Source organism: Phyllostomus discolor, chromosome 5 (assembly GCF_004126475.2).
Source record: "Phyllostomus discolor isolate MPI-MPIP mPhyDis1 chromosome 5, mPhyDis1.pri.v3, whole genome shotgun sequence".
Taxonomy (NCBI): Eukaryota; Metazoa; Chordata; class Mammalia; order Chiroptera; family Phyllostomidae; genus Phyllostomus; species Phyllostomus discolor.
The window spans coordinates 48,099,538-48,120,935 of record NC_040907.2 but is presented as its reverse complement, the minus strand read 5'-3'; the positions used below and the strand labels follow the sequence as shown (position 1 = coordinate 48,120,935).

The following is a 21,398-nucleotide window of genomic DNA, read 5'->3' as shown; positions in this document are numbered from 1 at the left end:
ACGTCTGCTCTCTCCATGAAAGTTCCTGGAAATTTCAGTACTTTTGAAATGTTTGTGTTTGTTTTGGACTTGAAGCTGCTGCAGGATGGTATCAATAATCTCAGGTTAGTAAGCTCCTTTAACTCCCACCTACAGCACTCCAGCGGTCCTGGGATTTCTGAGTTCACTACTGCATGCACATAGTGTGGTGAAGCCTGAGGCTGATTGCAACATCCATGTTTCTCTTCCATGTTGTTCTGGGTCCTAGACCACAGGCAAATGTGGTGTCTCAATGGACATGCTCACTGGACATGATTAGTCTCTAATTACATGCAGATATGGCAAAATGTAATTTTCTCACTTCTATATACTCCATCCTCAATTAAATGTCTATATTCTATGAGCAATATTAAAAATACTGGTTGATTTTACCAAAACTTTCATATATGTAATAATTTCTGCTTTTGAACCTGTAAACTACTTAAAATCAGTGAAAAAAAAATATTTTCTCTCAACTTACGTTTGTATAGAACTGAGGCGTTCATACCACACTAACTGTACAGAGTCTGTATGGGCTCTCCATCTTTCTCCTGTAAAAGGTCATCAGTTGAGTATGTGATTTCCTGAGATACCTCAACAACACTTATGACATGAAACAGCTTTACTGCTTCCTAAGTGGCAAATGATCATGAAGTGTGAAATAATATCTCGCAATAGGGATCTAAGATCTTTGTCATTGTGTGGAACTGCTCATTTCATATGGCTATATGTGGACTAGAGACAGCATGTAGGACTTTATCTGGGGTAACCGTTAAATCAACAGACCTCTCTCAGTTTAAGTATGGAACTTGTGATGTCTAACAACCCATTGGCATATTTCTGAGGACTATGGCATTTCTTTTGATAATCTTCAAATTCTTGCTTATTGCCATTGAATATCTCTGTGCCAGTCTTTTAATTTAATTTGTTGCCCAATATGCCGTCTTTCAATTTCCTTGCCATACCAAAAGCTGAAATAAATAAACTTTAAAATCTTTAAAGGCAAAGACAATACCTGGGTAATTCTTACTGAATTTTCATCTTGCATCATATTTGTACTTAATAAATTCCATTTGATTACACACCAGTTTCTGTAGGTGTTGTTTTAATGGAAGGCAATGCAAGGTGAGGTTAAAAATATAATCACTAGCATTGAAAAGATGTGAGTTTAGATCTGAATTCTGGTTCCACCTTCCACTAACCCTGTGACCTTGGGCAAATTAGTTACTCTCCTAATCTTTAAAAGAAGCATAATAGTAGTACATGTCACATACAATTATTTTAATAATCAATTGAGTTAAAGTATGGAAAGTATTAGCACAGTGGTTGGTTTACATATAGAGAGAATGTTCAGTTAAGTGAGAAACAAGTGTACATGTAGGTGAGAATGGGGGAAGACAGTGAGTCTCGGGTGATATACGGCAACACTGGGCAATCTAACTATCAGTAAATGAACACTTCAACATCTCTATGGCGAGGACTTAGAACACAGGTTTTCAAAAGTGCTTGTGTTGTCCTCAAGGTACTGGTTTGTGGATATTGCCATTATTATAAGTGGTTTAATTCTATGGTACATATTTTAGATTTCATACATAAATATTGGCTTACTTGCCAGACCAGGGTAAATCCTCTATTTAAATGCAACACTTAGTGGCGTGTTTAACACAGAGTAAGTGCTCAAGGCAAATTTGTTAAACTGAAAAATTGTTAAATCACAAAGTCTAGTAGCACAAATTACAAACACATTGCATACTTTAAAAAAGCACAATGATGCCTATTAAGGGAGTGTGTGTGCATGAGCATGTAGGCACGCTCATAAATTAGTGTGAAACAAAGGCAACTCCAGGTAGAACCACCATGTCCTTGAAGTAGCAGTTATATCTCACAAGTGTTAGTCTGAAGTTTTCTCACAGATGTAGGTGTAGTTCAGAAACTCTTTCTACTCAGGTCTAAAGTTAGCAAAAGATATTTGCTGGGCTTATTTTTAGCTACAGACGAGACATTGGAGACCTTCCCACTGTAGCTTGTTAAAAGAGTCATTAGAAAAGTCAGTCTCCACTGCTAGGCTCATGAAAGCTTCTCAAGGTTTTTTTGTCTATGTATGACTGAGTGAGGACAAACAGATACCATTAATCTTGGAACAATCACTTTCAAATTTGACTGACAATTTTCTTTTCTCTCCTCTATCCACAACTCTAGTGGAATATATTACACTTTATATGATTCATTGTGACATAATCTGAGATGTTTCTTGGTTGAAATTAGACAGTTAGGTCGCACATCTTGTTTTCCATTATCTTCTGAGTCTGAGCAGAACAAGTCTGAAATTGAGGCATGTAAGATACAAAAGTCTTCTGGTCAGAAGTTCCTAAGTTGAAATTATTTTCTACAAGGTGTGAGCAACTGTCCCGGAGGATTCTGATGTCAGTGAATAAACAGTGGGCTGGGAATGGACACAACACCCTTGACTCATCAGTCAAAAACACAGTACTCTCTTTTTTAATTGAGGTGACCCCTAAATAATAGACAGATTTTTCATCATTATTTTCTTCAGAGAAATTTCCCTCAGGGTTCAAAAGTTTATCCAATCCTTCTGAGAATGTAAGGTCCGGTGAAATTATATTGGGATGCTGATCTGATAACAGTAAAAATGCCTGTGTTTCTATATCCCATGAGAAAGAATCCTTTGATAGAGAATTCTTGCTAGAGAAACATTTGCTGCCTGAACTATTTATAAGCCCTTGCTCGTCATCAATTGCACTTGATTTAGAGTTGCAGAGCAGGGTGGCATATTTAACAGAGGGTTGTCTCCTGCTTTCATCCTCACAGCTTATTGTGGAGCACTCTGCCTCACACAAGCTAGCACTATTGCACTGGTCATTCACACAAACAGAACCCTTTTCAGGACCCGGAGTTGTCAAAAGTAGAGAAACCATAGGTGTTGGTGCCTTCTGGTCTTTATTTTTCCATGATGTATCAACACTGATATCTTCTGAAATGGTTTCGGACTCCAAAAGAAGAGGACCAAATGTCACTGATTCTGTATGCTTGATAAAAAGATGCTCAAATGTTTCTGGCTAAAAGAAAAGACATATTTTAATGTTCAATTGTATTACTTTTTTTTTTTGCATTTTGCTTCACTGACATGTTTGCAGAAATGGAAGTGTGAAAGGTCAATGCTAAAGGACATAAGTCAACCCAAAATTAACTAGTTTGGGACTGACACAGACATATCAAAAATCACAAAGGAAAAGCAGTAGATAATGTTTAAAAGTAGAATGAGACTGATTTAGGTCTGGGTCCTATTTCTGTGGCCATGGACAAGGACATTAATCTCTCTGCCTTTCATTTCAGTTTTCTTATCTGTACAAACATGTTCGATGCTTACTTCATGACACTGTGGTGAGGAGTAACTTATATAGTGTCCAAAAGTGCTTACCTCTCAATAAAAATCGATTTTTGTAATTAGAAAGTGCTGTCTTCTGAAGAATTCCTTATATTCAATAGCAAATTTGATTTCCAACAATTAAAAATTTAAACCTCAACTGAAAGTAAATTGAAATAAAATCAAATGAGCAAAAAACTTATCGCACATGACATAAGATATGATGTGAAGGTGAAATATTTGTGACTACTAAGAACTTATCTGCCTTACATCATACTGAGAATTTTTTGAAGACTATCAGAAAATAAGAACTAAGAATACTTATGTGTTGAAAACAAAGAAGGTGAAAAAGATGATCACAGACTTTTAAATTACTATTCCTTAAAATAACTTCATATAAATATACATACTATGGGACATGTGAAATGAAGACAAAGACACAAAAGCAAATGCATATCATTTTTTATCAGAATGGTGGTTATAGCACAAGAAAAAATCCTCCCAAGCATCTACATATCAAGAATATGTGTGCAAAAAGCGCAACTCATACATACAATGTGAGCATATTGAGAAACAGAAATGCAAAGTAAAGAATACTGTGGACACATCACATTGAAAAATTAACACAACTAAGTGAAGTCCTACAGAAAATGTGTTCAATTTATATATCATACACATAATTGAGGGTTTAAATACTACAATTTTGAAATTAATAAAGTGAATTCAGATTTATTGCCTGAATTCAAAATGGCAAATCTATGCTGTATAAAATGTAATTGATTTAGTACAGTTTAAACTCTTAAATGTATTGGTGATTATAACCATAAAAGAATAAATATACCAAACACTAAATATAATAATAGTGGAATAGATTTATATAGACATTAAAACACTGCAGGACAAATACCATGTTAGCATAATCTTCTCTGTTATTATATCAACAGAAGATAAACTGTTTCTGCACCTATTTTCTGACAGAAATTTATAATTAGATTTATGATTTCCTTCAAATATTTGCTTGCTTTTGTTTGTTTTTTTCTTAAGGTTACTACTATATATGTACTGAATTTCTTAAAATTTAAACTAACCTAGAAATTATGATAATCAAATAAAGGAATTACATACTGTCAGTGTGTAAACAAGAAATACAGATGGCCCATAGCATGCAGTCAAACTCAAATGACATGTTTGGTGTATTTCATGCCCTCTAAAACTTCACAACTGGTAACTAATTATTGACACCAAATAATTTACATGGTATCAAATGTATTCATTTCAGATGGAAGATTATACTAATAATTAATTAGAAATCACATTCCCATATATTATTGAGCTATATTTTATGAGTGGGTCATAAGCCTTTATTAAAAGTATACTCATTAAAAATAACTTAAATTACTATATTTATCTAGTTTTTTGAGTTTAGAACAGTCTGGGAACATACTAAATATGTGTACAGGTATAGGAAATAAATCTATTTAAAGTCAATGAAGGGGAAAAAGGATACGGTTCTCCTGATATTTTATGTTATTTTTTTTACACTCAAATAAAACTATGAATAAAATCTAAGTGCAAGTGACCCATGTATAGCCTAAATTTGAATTATTTTTTGGTTCATCAAACAAAAACTTTGGTTTATTTTGAATGTGGGCAAAATAACACAGTATGCTAAGTTCATAAAAATAGCAGGTGGTCTTTTTCAGGGAGAACAGTCCTGTCCTCACCATGAAATATTTGTAAAAGCTCCAAAAAGTCTCCTTTTTTTCATCACTGCACACCCCCTGCCTGACAGAAGCTTTGAGAGGTTAAGTGTAAATAAGTTAAATTCAGGCAAAAATTTCACAAGGAGGCTGAATTGGAAGCTGATGTGTTTTCTGGCCAATCGGACCTAGATATGTTGGGTCACCTTGATACAAACCGTAACTTTCATTGGCCTGTGACCAGCACAAACTGTAAATTCTGGATTTCTTTGAAATGCAATAGAAGTTAGCACTTTAGCCATTTTCGAGGCTACAGAAAATGGAAAGTTCCAGACTGACCACATTAAAGTGTCTAGAAAAGAATATAAATGAAAAAATTTGGGCCATAAAAGTATAAACTGAATACCTTTACTGCATTCTGTAATTAGAGTCAGCGTGTTTGCAAAGCTATGTGTCAGAAGCTGCTGTTTTCGCCTACTTACAGCATTGTTTACCCCATACGCAATGATATCTAATGGATATATAGTAAGAACAACACTTATTAATTCAATGTTTTATGACCAAAAGATAAATCAAAAGCCAGATATCATGAATACTGGTTTTTAAACTTTAGATGACCTAAAAAGTAATTATACATCCAAAGCGAATTGGACTCAGACCTTTATCTTGGTCCCAAATTTACCCAACTCTTTTTAGTTTTAAATAACATAATCCATCATATTTTAATTCTAAATCAACATAATCCATCATATTTTAGTTCTCCCCTTCTTCAGAGCATAAGAGTCTTCTAATACTCTATAGAATGTTGGGAAGTTGGTACATTTGGTTCATCTGCAGTGATCATGATTAGACTTCAAAGAATGTCCGTACTCTGTTTAGATAAAATAAAACAAAATAAGAAAAGAAAAATAAAAAATTACTCAGAAAACAAAAGATAAAAGATTTCAAAACATTTTCTGTCAGGCATGGGTTCTGGGCTATAATTTACTATGTTTTCTTACAGTACTACATCTTTTTAGAAAAGGGTAAAATTTTGAACTAAGGTGGCTTCTCCCACTTTCTTAATGTGTGCCTTAATATAACACTCTGAAGTCAGTTTCCTTTCCCCAGCAACAGGAAAACTGTAGAGGAATAACATAATAAATAAGAGAGAGAAAAACAAAGAGCTGGAGAAATAAGAAGAGTGTGGGGAACAATAGCAATATTAGATAGTTTGGAACAAAAAAAGTAAAAGAATAAAGCAGTAAAAACGAAAATGAAAAATTAAGACAAAGAAGGGCTGAAATAGTGAAAAACAGAATCACAGAATCATTATCATTATTTTTTAAGCTAGAAAAAAGTTCTAAGAAATCACCTGATACAACTATTCAACTACTATATAGCTATATGCAACTATTCAATTATATATACAGGTATGTACAACTATTCAACTGTATATGCAGCTATGTACATCTATCCAACTAACTATACAGCAGCCATGTACAGCTATTCGACTATATGTAACTACATGAAATATACAATAACATATATAGCTCTGTACAACTATTCAACCATATATACAGATATATACTACTACTCCACTGAAATATGGCAGCTATCTACAACTATTTGATTCTATATATAGTTATTCAACTATATATACAGCTATTCAACTTAATATATAGCAGCTATATATAACTATTCAACCACATATAGAACTATATACAACTATTCTTCTCCCCCAAAGAAAAAGAGAGAGAAAAATTATCTGGTCCATGTCTTCCCCTTCCTAGGCAAAATAATTGAGGCTTAAAGTTATGCAGCTAATTAGAGCTGAGTGAGGACCCTAAATTAACTTTCTTTCCAGTCCAACAATCTTTTTATAGCACAATGGAAGATGGAGAGATATCCCAAACACAAATAGTCTGAAGAACATATTTTTTGTTTTGCTTTTTATATTTGCTGTGATAGATATGAGCTAATTAATTCATATTCTCTTCTGGTTCCTTATAACCTAAGGGCACATGCATAAACAGTAAAAAGAATAAGAAAATAAACAAAACTGAAGTCATATTTTAGGAAACTGGAATATACACTTCTAAGTAATTTGCACTTCTCAATAGAACTTCTAAATTGCACCAGCTTTCCCCCACTTCTGCAAAGCCATGCTAGCAGTGTCAGGATGCTCTGCCTCAGCGCTGTGAGGATGGCTCTTCTACAGGTTGATGAGCTTCTTCTTTGGAGGCCTAGAACAGGCTGAGGAATCTAAAACAGTCTTCAAATCAAAAAGGAAAAGTCCATTTTGTTTAGCTTTAACACTCCAAAAGGTTGTTAAGTAGAGTATACTCTTAGGAAAGTTGACATAAATGTAGACAAAAAATGAGCGGGGTTAGATTTAAAAATACAGATGATTTGGAATTAGAGAAAGAAAATCATAGATTAGGCAAAAATGCTAAAGCAAAGGATAAAAAGTGGTTAAAGTCTTTGAAACACTGTGAAGTTTGAATTAGAAGAAAAGCAAGGTTGAGTCACTACAATATGTTTTCCTATAATACAAGTCAATCTTTGTCTAATATTCTTATTTTTACTTCATTTTAAAATTATTTATTGAATTTATTCAGGTGACATTTGTTAATAAAATTATATAGGTTTCGGGTGTGCAATTTCATAATATATCATCTGTATATTGTATTTTGTGTTTTAAGATCCTGATTTTTAAAATATTAAGAAAAAATGGTGTAGAGAAATAATCTCATTCAAGAAGGAAGATTGGGCATATGTGTTTTTCTCTCATCTCTGTAAAGATTCTGTTAGAATAAAAAATACATGAAAAAAATCAAATAACCACAACAAAGTAGATAGTCTGAAAATGCTAAGAGGGAATGAGATTTTGAATTATTCTTTTAAAAATGGAAAACTTCTGAATGAGTGTAGACCAAAGACGATGAGCAAAGGAAGCTACAGACCCAAATGTGGGCTATAGCCGAAGAGAAAGCCAGTTTGCCAGGTTGAAAGCAGTGAAGAAGGTGGGTGAAGAAAGGATGGGTAAAAACACAAGAGGAGATGAGAGCTGAGGCAGAAGGTAAACTCTGCATATGGAATGGGGCTTTTCTCCTCCTCTGCTGCACATGGAAGAACCTTCATATTAGAACTACCCTGAACCCTCAACTTGGGGATTTTGTTTTAAACAGTAATTAATGGAAACCTAACCCTGCATCTAAAAGAATTAGAGGAACAAAAACAAAGTTCAGAACAAGTAGAAGGAAGGAAATAGTCAAGATCAGAGCAGAATTAAATAATGTAAGACTAAATTCAACACAATCAATGAATCCAGGAGCTGGTTCTTTGAAAAGATCATCAAAACTGACAAATCTTTAACCAGACTCATCAAGAAAAAAAAAGAGGAATCAAAAAAATAAAATCACAAATGAAAAAGGAGAAGTAACAACTGATACCAGAGAAATACAAAGGATTGTAAGAAATTAATATGAACAACTATATGCCAAGAAATTGGACAACCTGGGCAAAATGGATACATTTCTAGAAACATACAATCTTCTAAAACTGAATCAAGAAGAAGCAGAAAACCTGAGTAGACCTATAACAATCAGCGAACTTGGAGCAGTAATCAAAAAAACTCCCAACACATAAAAGCCCTGGACCAGATGGCTTCACAGATAAATTTTGCCAAATATTCGAAGAACTGATGCCTATCTTTCTCAAACTATTCCAAAAAATTAAAGAAGAAGGAAGACTTCCAAATTCTTTTTAAGAGGCTGGTATTAACCTAATTCCAAAACCAGGTAATGATACAACAAAGAAGAAAATTACAGACCAATATCTCTGATGAACATAGATGCTAAAATGCTCAACAAAATACTGGCAAACTGCATGCAGCAATACATTAAAAAGATCATATACCACGATCAAGTGGGCTTTATTTCAGGGATACAAGGATGGTACAAATATTCACAAATCAATAAACATAACACATCACATAAACAAGAGACAAAAATCACATGATCATATCAATAGATGCTGAAAAGCACTTGATAAAACCCAGCACCCATTTATGATAAAAACACTCAGCAAAGTGGGAATAGAAGGAGAATTCCTCAACATAATAAAAGCCATATATGAGAGACCTACAGCCAACATCATACTCAATGTGCAAAAAATAAAAGCATTTCCCTTAAGATCAAGAACAAGACAAGGGTGTCCTCTTTTACCTCTCTTATTCAATGTAGTATTGGAAGTCCCAGCCACATCAATTAGACAAGAAGAATAATTAAAGGCATCCAAATTGGAAAGGAGAAAGTAAACTGTCATTATTTACAGAAAACATGATAATAGTGTACACAGAAAACCCTATAGGCTCTAGCAAAAAACTACTCAACCTAATTATTGAATTTGCAAAGTAGCAGGATACAAAGACAATATTTGAAAATCAATAGCATTTTTGTACATCAACAATGAACTATCAGTGAGATAAATTTTTTTTAAAAATCCCATTTACCATAGCAACAAAAAAATTAAAATACCTAGGAATAAATTTAACCAAGGAGGTAAAAGACCTGTACTCAGAAAACTATAGAACACTAAAGAAAGAAATGGAGGAAGATACAAATAAATGGAAGTGTATATTGCATTCATAGATTGGAAGAATTAACATCATTAAAATGTTCGTATTACACAAAGCAATCTATAGATTCAACAAAATTCCTATCAAGATTCCAATGACATTTCACAGAACTAGAATAAATATTTCAAAAATTTGTATGGAACTACAAAAGGCCCCATATAGCAACAGTGATCCTGACAAAGAAGAACAAAGCTGGAGGAATCATGTTGCCTAATAGCAAACTATACAACAAGGCCACAGTAATCAAATTAGTATAGTACTGGCATAAAAACAGACACATAAATAATGGAACAGAATAGAGAGCCCAGAAATAAACCAACAACTTTATAGTCAATTACTATACAACAGAGGAAGTGTGCATATACAATGGGCTAAAGAGAGTTTATTAAATAAATGGTGTTGGGAAAATTGGACAGATAAATGCAGAAAAAGAAAACTAGACCGCTTTCTTGTATCACACACAAGAATAAATTCAAAATGTATCCAAGACTAAATATTACATAGAAACCCTAAAAGAACACATAGGCAATAAAATCTCAGACATTGCTTGCAGCAATATTTTTTTCCTGATGTAACTCCTAAGGCAAGGGAAACAAAAGAAAACATAAACAAATGGCACTACATCAGATTTAAAAGTTTTTAGACAGCAAAGGAAATCATCAACAAAATAAAAAGACAATGCACAGGATGGGAGAACATATTTGCTGATAAATTTGATAAGAGACATTTGCTTCAAAATTTGTAAAGAACTTACAAAACTCAACACCAGAAAAACAAACAGTCCAATTAAAACACGAGCAGAGGACCTGAATAGACACTTCTCCAAAGAGAACATACAGATGGCCAATAGACATATGAAAAGATGCTCAGCATCACTAATCATCAGAGAAATGCAAATTAAAACCATCAATATATAATCATTTTCATTGAAGAAATCACCTCACAGCTGTCAGAATGGCTGCCATCAATAAATCAACAAATGAGTGCTGGCAAGGATGTAGAGAAAGGGGAACCCTTCTGCACTGTTGGTGGGAATACAGAGTGGTGCAGCCACTATGGAAAGCAGTATGAAGAGACCTCAAAAAATTAAAAATGGATCTGCCTTTTGACCCAGCTATCCCACTTCTGGAAATATATCTAAAGAAACCCAAAACACTAATCAAAAGAATGTAAGCACCCTTATGTTCACTGTAGCATTATTTACAATCACCAAGATATGGAAGCAGCCCAAGTGTCCATCAGTAGATGAATGAATAAAACAACTATGGGACATTTACACAATGGAATACTATCATTTATAAAAAATAAAATTTTACCCTTTGCAACAGCATGGATGGACCCAGAGAATATTATGCTAAGTGAAATACACCATCCAGAGAAAGACAGATACCATATGATTTCACTCATGTGTGGAATCTAAAAAACAAACTGAACTAACAAGCAAAACAGAGAGACTCATAGACAGAGATCGGGCTGACAGCTATGGGGTTGGGGAAGGTTAGGAGATAGAGGGATCGAGCACAAAGGAAAAAGGGCTCATGGACATGGACAACAGTGTGGTGATTGTGGTGGGGAGGGGGTATAAGGGAGATAAATGGCAATGGAAAAAATACAATAAAATTTTTTAAAAAAATAAATAAAATGAATAAAATAAGAACTTTCAAACCATAAAAATGTTTAGAGCTCTAGAAGGCATATGACATCTAAAATGCACTCATATATTTTGGGTTAAGAAAACTGAAAAAGGAACCTTTTGAAAATTAAGTCCTTGTGCCCAGGAACAATTCTTGGGGTTTGGAACATCTTCCCAAAACAGTTTTTTCATTCTATGAAGGACAAAGAAAGCAGTAGAATTAAAGAAAAACATTCATATTGAAAACGTTAACAGTTAATGAATGTATAAACTAGGAATTAATCCCCCAGAGCTATGCCTCAGTAGGGTTAGATTCATTTTCACATGCTATCACATGAAGATTTCTACCAATGAGCTGTCTAGACCAAAGTTAATAATCAGTATATTAATAAAAAATAGCCAACACATATTGGAAACCATGTACCAGGCAATTTACATAGGCTTTTCTCAGAGAAAATAAAATATTAAAAATGGTCATCAAGTGAGTTTCAGAAAACAGTGATGTGGTCCCATTAGCTCAGTTAACTGAAAGATAAATTCTGATTCTAAAATTCACTCTCTCTCATTTTGTTTTTGCCAGAAGACAAAGGTTTCTGTAGAGATGCCTTCTGTGAAATAAACTCATTGGCCCAGACCTCTCAGCACAGAGTAATGCAGTACCCAGAGCCACAAGAAATTCAAGGCCATTTGCCAAACCAGACTGACTAGAGCCATCAGTGCTTATTTTTAAAAAGCAGAATGTTTACTGATTATTTGAGAACTGACTGCTCCAGGTAAATTTTCACCACTAAAAGCCCTCAACCCACATTCACAACCCAAAAGCCACTTCTGCCATCTCCAAAAACATACATCCCAGGATTTCCTATTATAGGCTTATTTCCTGAGTGTATTTACACAGAAAATTAATTTCTTCCATGAGGTTTATGTTGTGCTGGCAAAACAGAATTTAGCTGCTGAAAACAGGCTTTTTCTTTTTATGCCATCTTAATTATACAAAAAAGGTATTTAGAATGTAATGTTTCTGATTTGTATTTTAAATCAAGGTTTAAATATGCTGAAGGTTCTTAACACCAACTATAGTACCTTTGATGTAATATTAGCAATGTTCCAAGCAACAAGGTTAAAGACGAAATAATTATTGGCACAATTACATATATACTTGTATAATTCCGGAGTTTTTCAATATCACCTGAAAGAGAAATGCAATTCACATAATTCAGAAACTTGAGGAAAAAATATCTTCTTGTATTAAAAATTATAACACATTCCCTGATTTCATCATAACTCGGTATTACCTCTAAAATATAAAATTAAAAAGATAAAAATATAGTTATGATCACATTAATAAAATAATTATTACTATGTCTGGAATTATGCTTATTGTAATTTAGTAAAATACTTTCTCAAAATGGTTTGTCAGCTCTCTCCATCTGATTCCTTTTAGGTAATATGAGTCTGTGTGCCATTTAGTTGTTATAATTACTGGGCATCCGCTTCTAAAGAGGCCAACCTACAACACCTGCCAATCTCTAGCTTGTTCACTCCAGACACATTGACCCCCTTGCTGTTTCTTGAATTACCAAGCATGCTCATTCATCTGCACAAAGCATTCCTTTATATTTGGTATCTCTTTGCTGAAATGCTCTCCCCCTTTGTACTTGCAGGGCTCTACTCAAATATGATTTGCACAAAGAAAAGACCAATTTTGGCCATTCTAACTATGACACCACATTTTAAGTCTACCCCTTCATCTCAGTTTGCTCCATGGCACATAATTCATACTTCTATCTGACCTTATACCATTCATGATTTGTTTATTGCTTGTCACTCCCATTAGAGTACTGGAGGTGAGGCTCCATAGGGGCAGAGAATGATGCTCACTGTTCAGTGCTTAGAAGAGTGCTCTATCTATATTTGTTAAATAATACATAAACTAATTTTTACAATTATTTTAATCCTAAAACCAGGTAAACTCTCTCTTAAAACTTCATTATTGGTATGCTTGGATTTGAGGACAATTTGAAATATTGTGGGTATGCCAAATATGGTAAGATGAGTCAGAAGATATGAAAGGCCCGGTCTATGATAATCTCTCCAGTTTTACCTTCAGAGGAAAAATATTTCCTTTAGAAGACTGATTAAAATTTATGGACTCACAAATACAGGATCCAGCACAAATAATACCCCTTTTTATTACAAAATTTTTTATTACAAAATCTCTTGTTACAAAATCATAAGCATGTAACTCTGTAACATAACAACATACTCAAGCACACCATATGACATTTTAGGTGAAATGTTCAAATTAAAACTATAAATCATTACACCCATGACACACTAATGTCAAATAGGCATTACTTCTGCCACACCCCGTCTATGTCCCCAGATGTATTTGGAGGGAAAGGTGCAGTTACATACATTATATAAATATGTGCAAAAAATTAATGTATTTCTAATGAGTCTTCATGAAGATATGCTTTATTATATAGCTGTGTATTTCCCTTTATTTTGTTTACATCAATTTTTTACCCTATTTGAGACTGAGAATGTTATTTACCAATGCAAGAATTCAAAACTATGCCCGGTTACTCTCCTTCTTACTATCACCATGGAGCCACATGCCCTGACTGCATGCACCTGTGACAGACGAGACTCTGGCTCTTGTACCAGTCCATCCGAAAGGGAATAACCAGATGGCAATGTTACTGCTAAGTAGGAAACCACCCACCCATATACAAAGAAACTAAAAGTCAAAGTTTTACCTTGGGTAAAACTATTAATTATCTTCGGTTTCCCCACTCCTTCCATAAATACTGGGTAAAGACTGAATTGATACTTATCAATGGGGATGAAATGATCTGAGGAAAAAACAAATCAAAGAGTCATTCTGACTGAATTAATATAAATGAGTGAAATCTATATAAAACAATTTTAAGTGATCCTCCTGTATTTCCAGACACAGAAATTAGTTGTTATTTATGGATTGAAAGCGATAATTAAGGGAGTTTCAAAAACAAACTAAGCACTACAAATTCTAGTAATGCCAATAATTCTACAAATAGTACTTTGAAAATTTTACATAGAGATAGGAGATAGTGATTTTTCAAAGGCGTGTTCCAGTGACAGCTCCTCTGTTCAAGTTCGCAGTATGAGTTTTTTGTTTCCCTGTCCAGGGCAATATACTCTACCTCCTCTCCTGTATCTCCAAAGTAAGCAATATTCCCTTTACATAGGAATTTCCCTTACTTAGTTTCCCCACCCAGGGCAGCAGGAAGACTCAAGTCTCATGAAATCCTATACAAGAAAGATGGGGGTGGGAAAGAGGAATCTCCTTGCCGTACCCAGGATTCTAGCGTCATGGAGGGTGACCATCTCCACAGCAAAGCTCAAAAATGAATCTATCAAGTGTTATTAATATGCAAAAGCATTACTTTACAAGAGATAAACCTCTTTGAAGCCTAAATTCCCCATGGTTTAAAGAAGAGCACAGAGAGTAACCACCCAGACAGCAGTGCTAATTAAATGAATTTGATTCTCTGTCAACAACTTGTCTCTTTTTACCCTAGTGCTAATTCTAGGCCTTGGAAATAAAATAAAAGTATGAGTCTGTGGGATGATATCACATAATAAGATCATGGCAATCCTTGGCTTCCCTATACTTATACCTAACTCAGACTTAGAGATGCTGTGTTGTGCACTTAAACTTTTTAATCACCTCCTGGGGCAACACGTCTACTTTTGGGAGTTTGTGCTGGTCTCTGTGACCAGGTCCCAGGTTCTCAGACCTTCAGCACAGCACTCTCACTCACGGACAGTGAATGATAAGTCAGTACATGATCTGGTAGGACAAGTGGGCAGTAGATATCAAAACCCATTACAAATTAGTTTAAAGATAAAGGTAAAGCTGAAAGCAACAAAAATAGTTCTCAAATAAATAAACCACTTTAAGCAGATTTTGGGATAAAATGTTATATGGTCATTGAAAATAATGATTAAAGGGAAAACATGTTTGTGATATATCAAAGGAACAAATCAGAAGAAAAGTGGTAGATGATAGAGTATTATGACAACTATGTAAAATACTTACATGACAAAGGATCAAATGAGATAGAATTAAATGTTTATGATAAGGTGGTACATTACCAGCATATTTTTTAAGTTTCATTTAATTAACTGGCTCTGTTAAGTGAATTAGTAACATGTAGTATCAGACTAATCTGTAAGAGAAACTTACTAAAGTACAGTAAACTTACCATGGATATAATACCTCTTAACAGATGAAGGGATCCTATGCCATTTAATTTCACTGTCTTCATTAAGAATTTTCCACTCAAGAATAAAATACATCAGATTGTAATCACTAAGTGATAGCATCCAGGAAAGAATCACACAACTACTGTTTAAAGGATAAGCATTGAGTGACTGCACGATATTTACTGAGGGGAAAAGAAAGAAATTTATTTTTTAAATAAAAATTAATGAAAATCTCCTAATACTTTTGAAGAATACATAACCTACTAGAAAAGGGGAGGAGGTAGAGATGGCAGACATTTACACAAGTAAATATAATACATGGCAATTATTTTTGTATTACAAGAGTCACAGAAACAGAGAGACATGGGAGTCTATGCTATGCAGGAGAAACAAGATGCTACCTAAAGCCTAAAAAAGGGCCCTTTGGAGAAAGTCAAGGTTGTTCTCCACTGGAATGCTGCACCAGCCTATTAGTTATCCTTACGTACTCCCTGAAAACTCTTCTCTCCCTCTGACCGAGCATGCTTTCAGAGCACACACCTGATCATTTTAACACCCTCTACAGAGAGTTCCACTTCAAAGCCTCCAGTGGATTTCCACATATGAGGATAAAATTCCTGCCAGATCTGCAAGACCCTAGGGCCCACACCTCAGCCTGCCTCTAGACCTTTGAGGATTTTCTGCCCTGGGGCACCCTGGTCCTCCTTCATGTCCCCTCCTGTGCCATAAGGACTTCTGTTCAGGCTGCTCCTGTCTCAGGAGCCAGTGCTCTTCCTCCTTCTCTGGGAAAGTTCGATTCCTATAACAACACTTTCTCAAGAAAGCTCTCACCCTCAACACCAGATCAGGTTTTTATTTTCTTTCCCTTTATACAGTTATATTCCTTTCCTGGGAACACCTTCCTCAGTTTGTAAATAAGCATTCACATGCATGATTATTTGATTAATGTCCGTTCTACCTACTAGACTCTACAAATGCTGAGACCATTATAGCTTTTCTCACATTGGAATTCCCACCACGTAGCACAGTACAGCATTCAATACATGTTTCTAAAACATAGTGATTGAAAATACCTTTAGTAGGTTTCATGGAGGAGATTGGTAAAGGTACAGAAATTTGAGTTTTCTATTAAAAATGTATATTTTGAATAAATAATCCAGATTAGAAACTCCTATTGAAAGTGGTTCTCAATTCTCTGATTAAACAAATACATCAAAATTAACTGAAGAGGGTTCATCACTCATATTAAATGAATTCAGGTTAATTTTTAAGTCTTAGCAATTACTTGCATCTATATAATAGGTCATACTATTACCTATACATTAAACCAATTAAACATGTACATGTACTTATTTTTATATATTTATATATATGTATGTGTGTGTGCATATATATATATTTATATATATGGGGAGAGAAATTGAGACTGATTTACCTATGACCCCCATTGGTCTAAAAGTATCAGATTTATTAGAATATTCTCACTTACTATAATATCACTTTAACCATGTGCTACCACAAGAAAACCCCAGGACCATATTAGGTAATCAGAGTACAATCCAGTTTGTTATTTTTCAGACAAAGAAGAAATAAAGGTAAAAGAGAGACTTTCGGGTTCAGAGAATCACAGGCTCCTTGGAAGACCATTTAGAATGGGAGGAGTTTGCAAAGATTAAATATATAAAAGGGCATAGATTTACTACCCTGTACTTTTTTCTTACCTTTGCTGATAGGCTGTGAGAATGTTAAATTAAAATTTGCAAAAGAGGCACCAATTGAATTGAAAGCCAGAACTGTAATGGTATGTGTTTGCTCTGTCCATTGGAAAGTGAAATTGGTATGATTTCCCACATCTTCTGACCATGTTCCTTTGAGGGAAGTGTTGTGTTTTACCACATATCTTCTCACGCTGCACAATGAGTCATGTTTCAACAGAGGCTAGAATAAACATGAAAATGGATTAGCTAATGAGTACAGTGCCTTTTATACCAACTGAGCTCATGGAGCTCTGATTCTAAGTTCCCATTGGGAGGCAGGGGTCAGACCAGAGGCAGCACTGCCTATTTTCAGGCTGAAGTTCAGGGAGGTAAGGCAGGGAGGGGTCTGCCTCTGACCACAGGCTCAGTGAAGGTGTCATGTGGGTATGGAGCAGAGGAAAGTTATTTTCCCCATCCTGAGTTTTTTCTTAAGACTCAGAGAATAAATCATTGGAAGATAATGAACTATGGAAATAAACAGGAAGCTTTTCTACCAAAAAGTTTCACTCTAATTCTAAAGAAAGGAAAGGTTGACAGAAAGTTGAGAATTTCCTCATCTAAAAAGGGAAAAAATAAATAACCCTCTGGTTCTATTAAAAAACAGGAAAGTTGAAAAATGTTAATCATCACATATAATAATCCCAATAAAATTTGTCACTCATTTTCCCTTCCCCTGATTTGCTGCCACTTCAAGTAACAGAGGCTGTGCATGACACCCCAGAATTTTGGTCCTACAGTTTAAAAAAAATCATATCAGGTCACTGACAATTCCAGTGTCAAATACATATTCAGTCCAATTCTATTCCACCATTCTACAGAACACACCATTTCACCCATCACCTTCTCCTGTGTCAGGTAAGAGTAAGCGCTGCCAATCCTTTGCAAACCCATAGAAAGCTTGACTCTGTACAACAGACTAGACTAGTGCTGCTCAATTTCTTTTTTTTCCCTTTGTTATTGAGATTCCTATAAGTCAGAAATATCAGAAGGAAAAAAATACACAAGCACATATACATCTATCCCTGCAGGGCTTGAAATAATCTGGGTAAACGGGGAAGGAGATTTTTGCAACCACTACAAGAATGAAGTGTCTGAAAAGTCACGCAAATTTTGCACTTTGTTTTTAAAAATCTATGTCAGGCTGTCGGGGGTTGGGGAGAGGACTGGATAAAAGAAGGTGAAAGGATGAGCCAAAGAACAAATATGCATCAAATATGTGTAATCCATGGACACAGACAACAGTGTGGTGACAGCCAGAGGGAAGGGTGGGCGGGAGCTGGGAGGAGGGGGCACAGGGGTGAAAATGGGGACGTCTACAATAGTGTCAACAATAAAAATAAAGAAAAATTCTCTGTCAGTTTTCATATGCACATATTTACTTTTGTAACCATCAATTAAAAATGAGATACGAGTCCTTACTTTTGGTACAACAAAGTTCCTCTAAGCTCATCTTGTGTATTTCCTGTCCCAGTCCCAAATCAAACATTTTTCAAGGAACCTTGGTTCCTTTTATTGGAGATTAATATTAAAAACAAATCGGGGTATGCTCCTTGCTACCAGAGTGCTATTACTTCAAGGCCCTCTCAGCTTATAAATCAAGGAATACATGTGTGTACACTAACTCCTGTATTGCACACATCTACAAATATTTCTAAATGAATCCATCTGTAGCCATATTAATCTAAACAGGAATTCATACTGATGTCTCCAACTCTAATGCCTTGCCACATTGAATCATTCTGGTTTTCTGCCCCTAGCTTCTCTATAACTAGTCCAACAAAGAGACACCTGGGTCCCACCATCCACATCCATTTCCTTAATTGTTCAGTTCCAGTTTACATGTACAGTGGTATAAGAACTGTTAACCAATGCCCCATGATAATTAACTTTATCAACTAGAACCCAGTGCATAGTACCATTTCTTTTAGCTTTACCTTTAAGACTCCACTCATTTACAAATATCATTAGGCCTGCACCTTTTTCTCCCACCTCCTTCAGTGCAGTTTTTCATAGACTTGTCACACAGTTAGATTCATTTGTCCCAGCCTGGGTTCCATATGGGAATCCTCCAACCCCCGAAGTGATTTATGTTTAATTTGCATATGTTAAGGTTTGCTCTTTGTGCTATAAAGCTCTACGGGTTTTGACAAACACATATGTATTCACCATGTTATGTACCCACCATGGCATGTACAGAATAATTTCACCATCATAAAAAATCCCTTGTGCTTCACCTCTTCAAACTTCTCATCAGCCAAACCCCTAGAACCTACTGATTCTTCTATCATCTCTACAGTGAAGCCTTCTCCAGAATATCATGTTTTTCGAATCATTACGTAGCCCTTTCCGATGGGTTTCTGCCACTAAGCTACATGCATTTAAGATCCGTCCGTGTCTTTTTGCAGCTTCATAGCAATTTTTCTTTGTCACTGAATAACATTCCATTGTATGGAAGTACCATAGTTTACTTATTCACTTGTCTATAGAATGTCTTGGTTGTTTCCAGATTTGGGGGATTATGAATAAAACTACTGTGAACATGTACATGCAAACTTTTATGTGAACACAAGTTTTCAAATCAGTTGGGTAAATACTGAATAGTGCAATGATGGATCATTTGGTATGACTATGTTTCACTTTGTAAGAAACTACCAAACTATCTTCCAAAGTAACTGTACCATTTTACAGTCCCACCAGCAAAGAATAAAATTTCCTGTTGCTTTGCATCCTTGCCAGCAATTTATTGTCAGTTTTTTTCATTGTAACCATTCTAAGAAGTGTATAGTGATATCTTATTGTTCTTTTAATTTGTAATTCCCTAATAACAGATAATGTTTGCTGAGGACCACATGTTTGTCTCCCCAAAGTTCCGATAAAAAAAATCCATTCACTTGGGATAAATAAAGTTAGGAGAGAGAATGCTTTGAAAATTGTTAAGCTGAATATCCACTGTTTATGGAAATATCCATTGCTTATACGTCACCATGCAAAAAGAATATCTCTTGTTTTAGATGTCTTTGAAGTAGGTGGGGAAGGCCACATTTACTTTGTTTAGGATTAAATATAAATAGAATTTTTGAACTTGAAGTAACAATAGATATCATCTAATGCAATCCTACTTTTATATGGATGAGGCTGAAGAGTCTAGGTGACTTTACCAAAATAGTACTGATACAACCATAGTAAGTTAAGCTGAGAATAGAATTAGAGTCTCCTAACTCGGCACTGGTGCATCCTCTACCAGGGACCTTAGCGCTCTGTGATTGCCTCTCAAAATGGAAATAAAATATGGGATTGCAGAGCATAAAAAGGTCAGGATTATGAACAATGAAGAATAACACAGAAAAGCAGAAGTTGAACAATGAAGAATAAAATAAAAAAGCAGAAATTCAACTATGAAGAATAGCATAAAAAAGCTGCAATACTTTCCAAAGTAAAGTGATATTTCTCTCTTTTTTAGTGATGTCTTCATTAATTATTCTCCAAAATTCAGGTCCTCTGATAGGAACTGCAAAACAACAAGGAGCCCAAGTTGTACATGTGTTCTTGAAAGAAGTATTTTTCAGTCATATTTGAAACACGCACTTAATGCATTTTTAAGACACTATCAAAATCTCTACAGACCTTTGATGTCCGTGACAACTGTGTAGGCTGGAGTGCTCCAGTCACTCCAATATCCGAGTCCGTCCATCCTCTTACAGCGCACCTGAGCAGCATAGACTGCGCACAGGTCTGGCACTGGGAGACTGGCAGATTTTGATTTCGCATCATACACCTCATGCATCTGCAACATAAGTCAAAGCATCAGATTGATCATTGTTATTTACCTAACATGTAGGTAGCTAAAGGACCCTGCAGTGCATTTTATTTTAAACCTTAACACTCCCCCAAAATTAAGAGGGAACTGACTTCACGTCTTCTGGCTTTACAAATGCTCACACTAGCCTAGGATCATGAGCTCCTTTGATATAAGGATCATCTTGGTTATCTTGTTTCCTTCTAGTAACCAGATTTGGAGTGGTTCACTTGC

General features: G+C 35.0%; 1 protein-coding gene across 3 annotated transcripts in view; it reads right to left on the bottom strand.

The window, feature by feature from the left end:
• Positions 1-859: 859 nt before the first annotated feature.
• The window catches only part of LEPR (leptin receptor), a 92,097-nt gene continuing 71,558 nt past the window's right edge, over positions 860-21,398 (bottom strand). For 2 of the 3 annotated variants that reach the window (XM_028513514.2, XM_036026230.1), the window contains exons 12-19: positions 20,993-21,152; positions 20,794-20,876; positions 17,333-17,549; positions 15,611-15,793; positions 14,120-14,215; positions 12,441-12,546; positions 11,475-11,550; positions 3,850-5,974 (exon numbers count right to left, since the gene is read on the bottom strand). In XM_028513514.2, the coding sequence (XP_028369315.1) occupies positions 5,957-5,974; positions 11,475-11,550; positions 12,441-12,546; positions 14,120-14,215; positions 15,611-15,793; positions 17,333-17,549; positions 20,794-20,876; positions 20,993-21,152 (939 nt within the window). In that variant the 3' untranslated portion in view covers positions 3,850-5,956. Of the gene's footprint in view, positions 3,096-3,849; positions 5,975-11,474; positions 11,551-12,440; positions 12,547-14,119; positions 14,216-15,610; positions 15,794-17,332; positions 17,550-20,793; positions 20,877-20,992; positions 21,153-21,398 lie in introns of those variants that run through there. The other variant, XM_028513513.2, reaches the window with a different exon arrangement.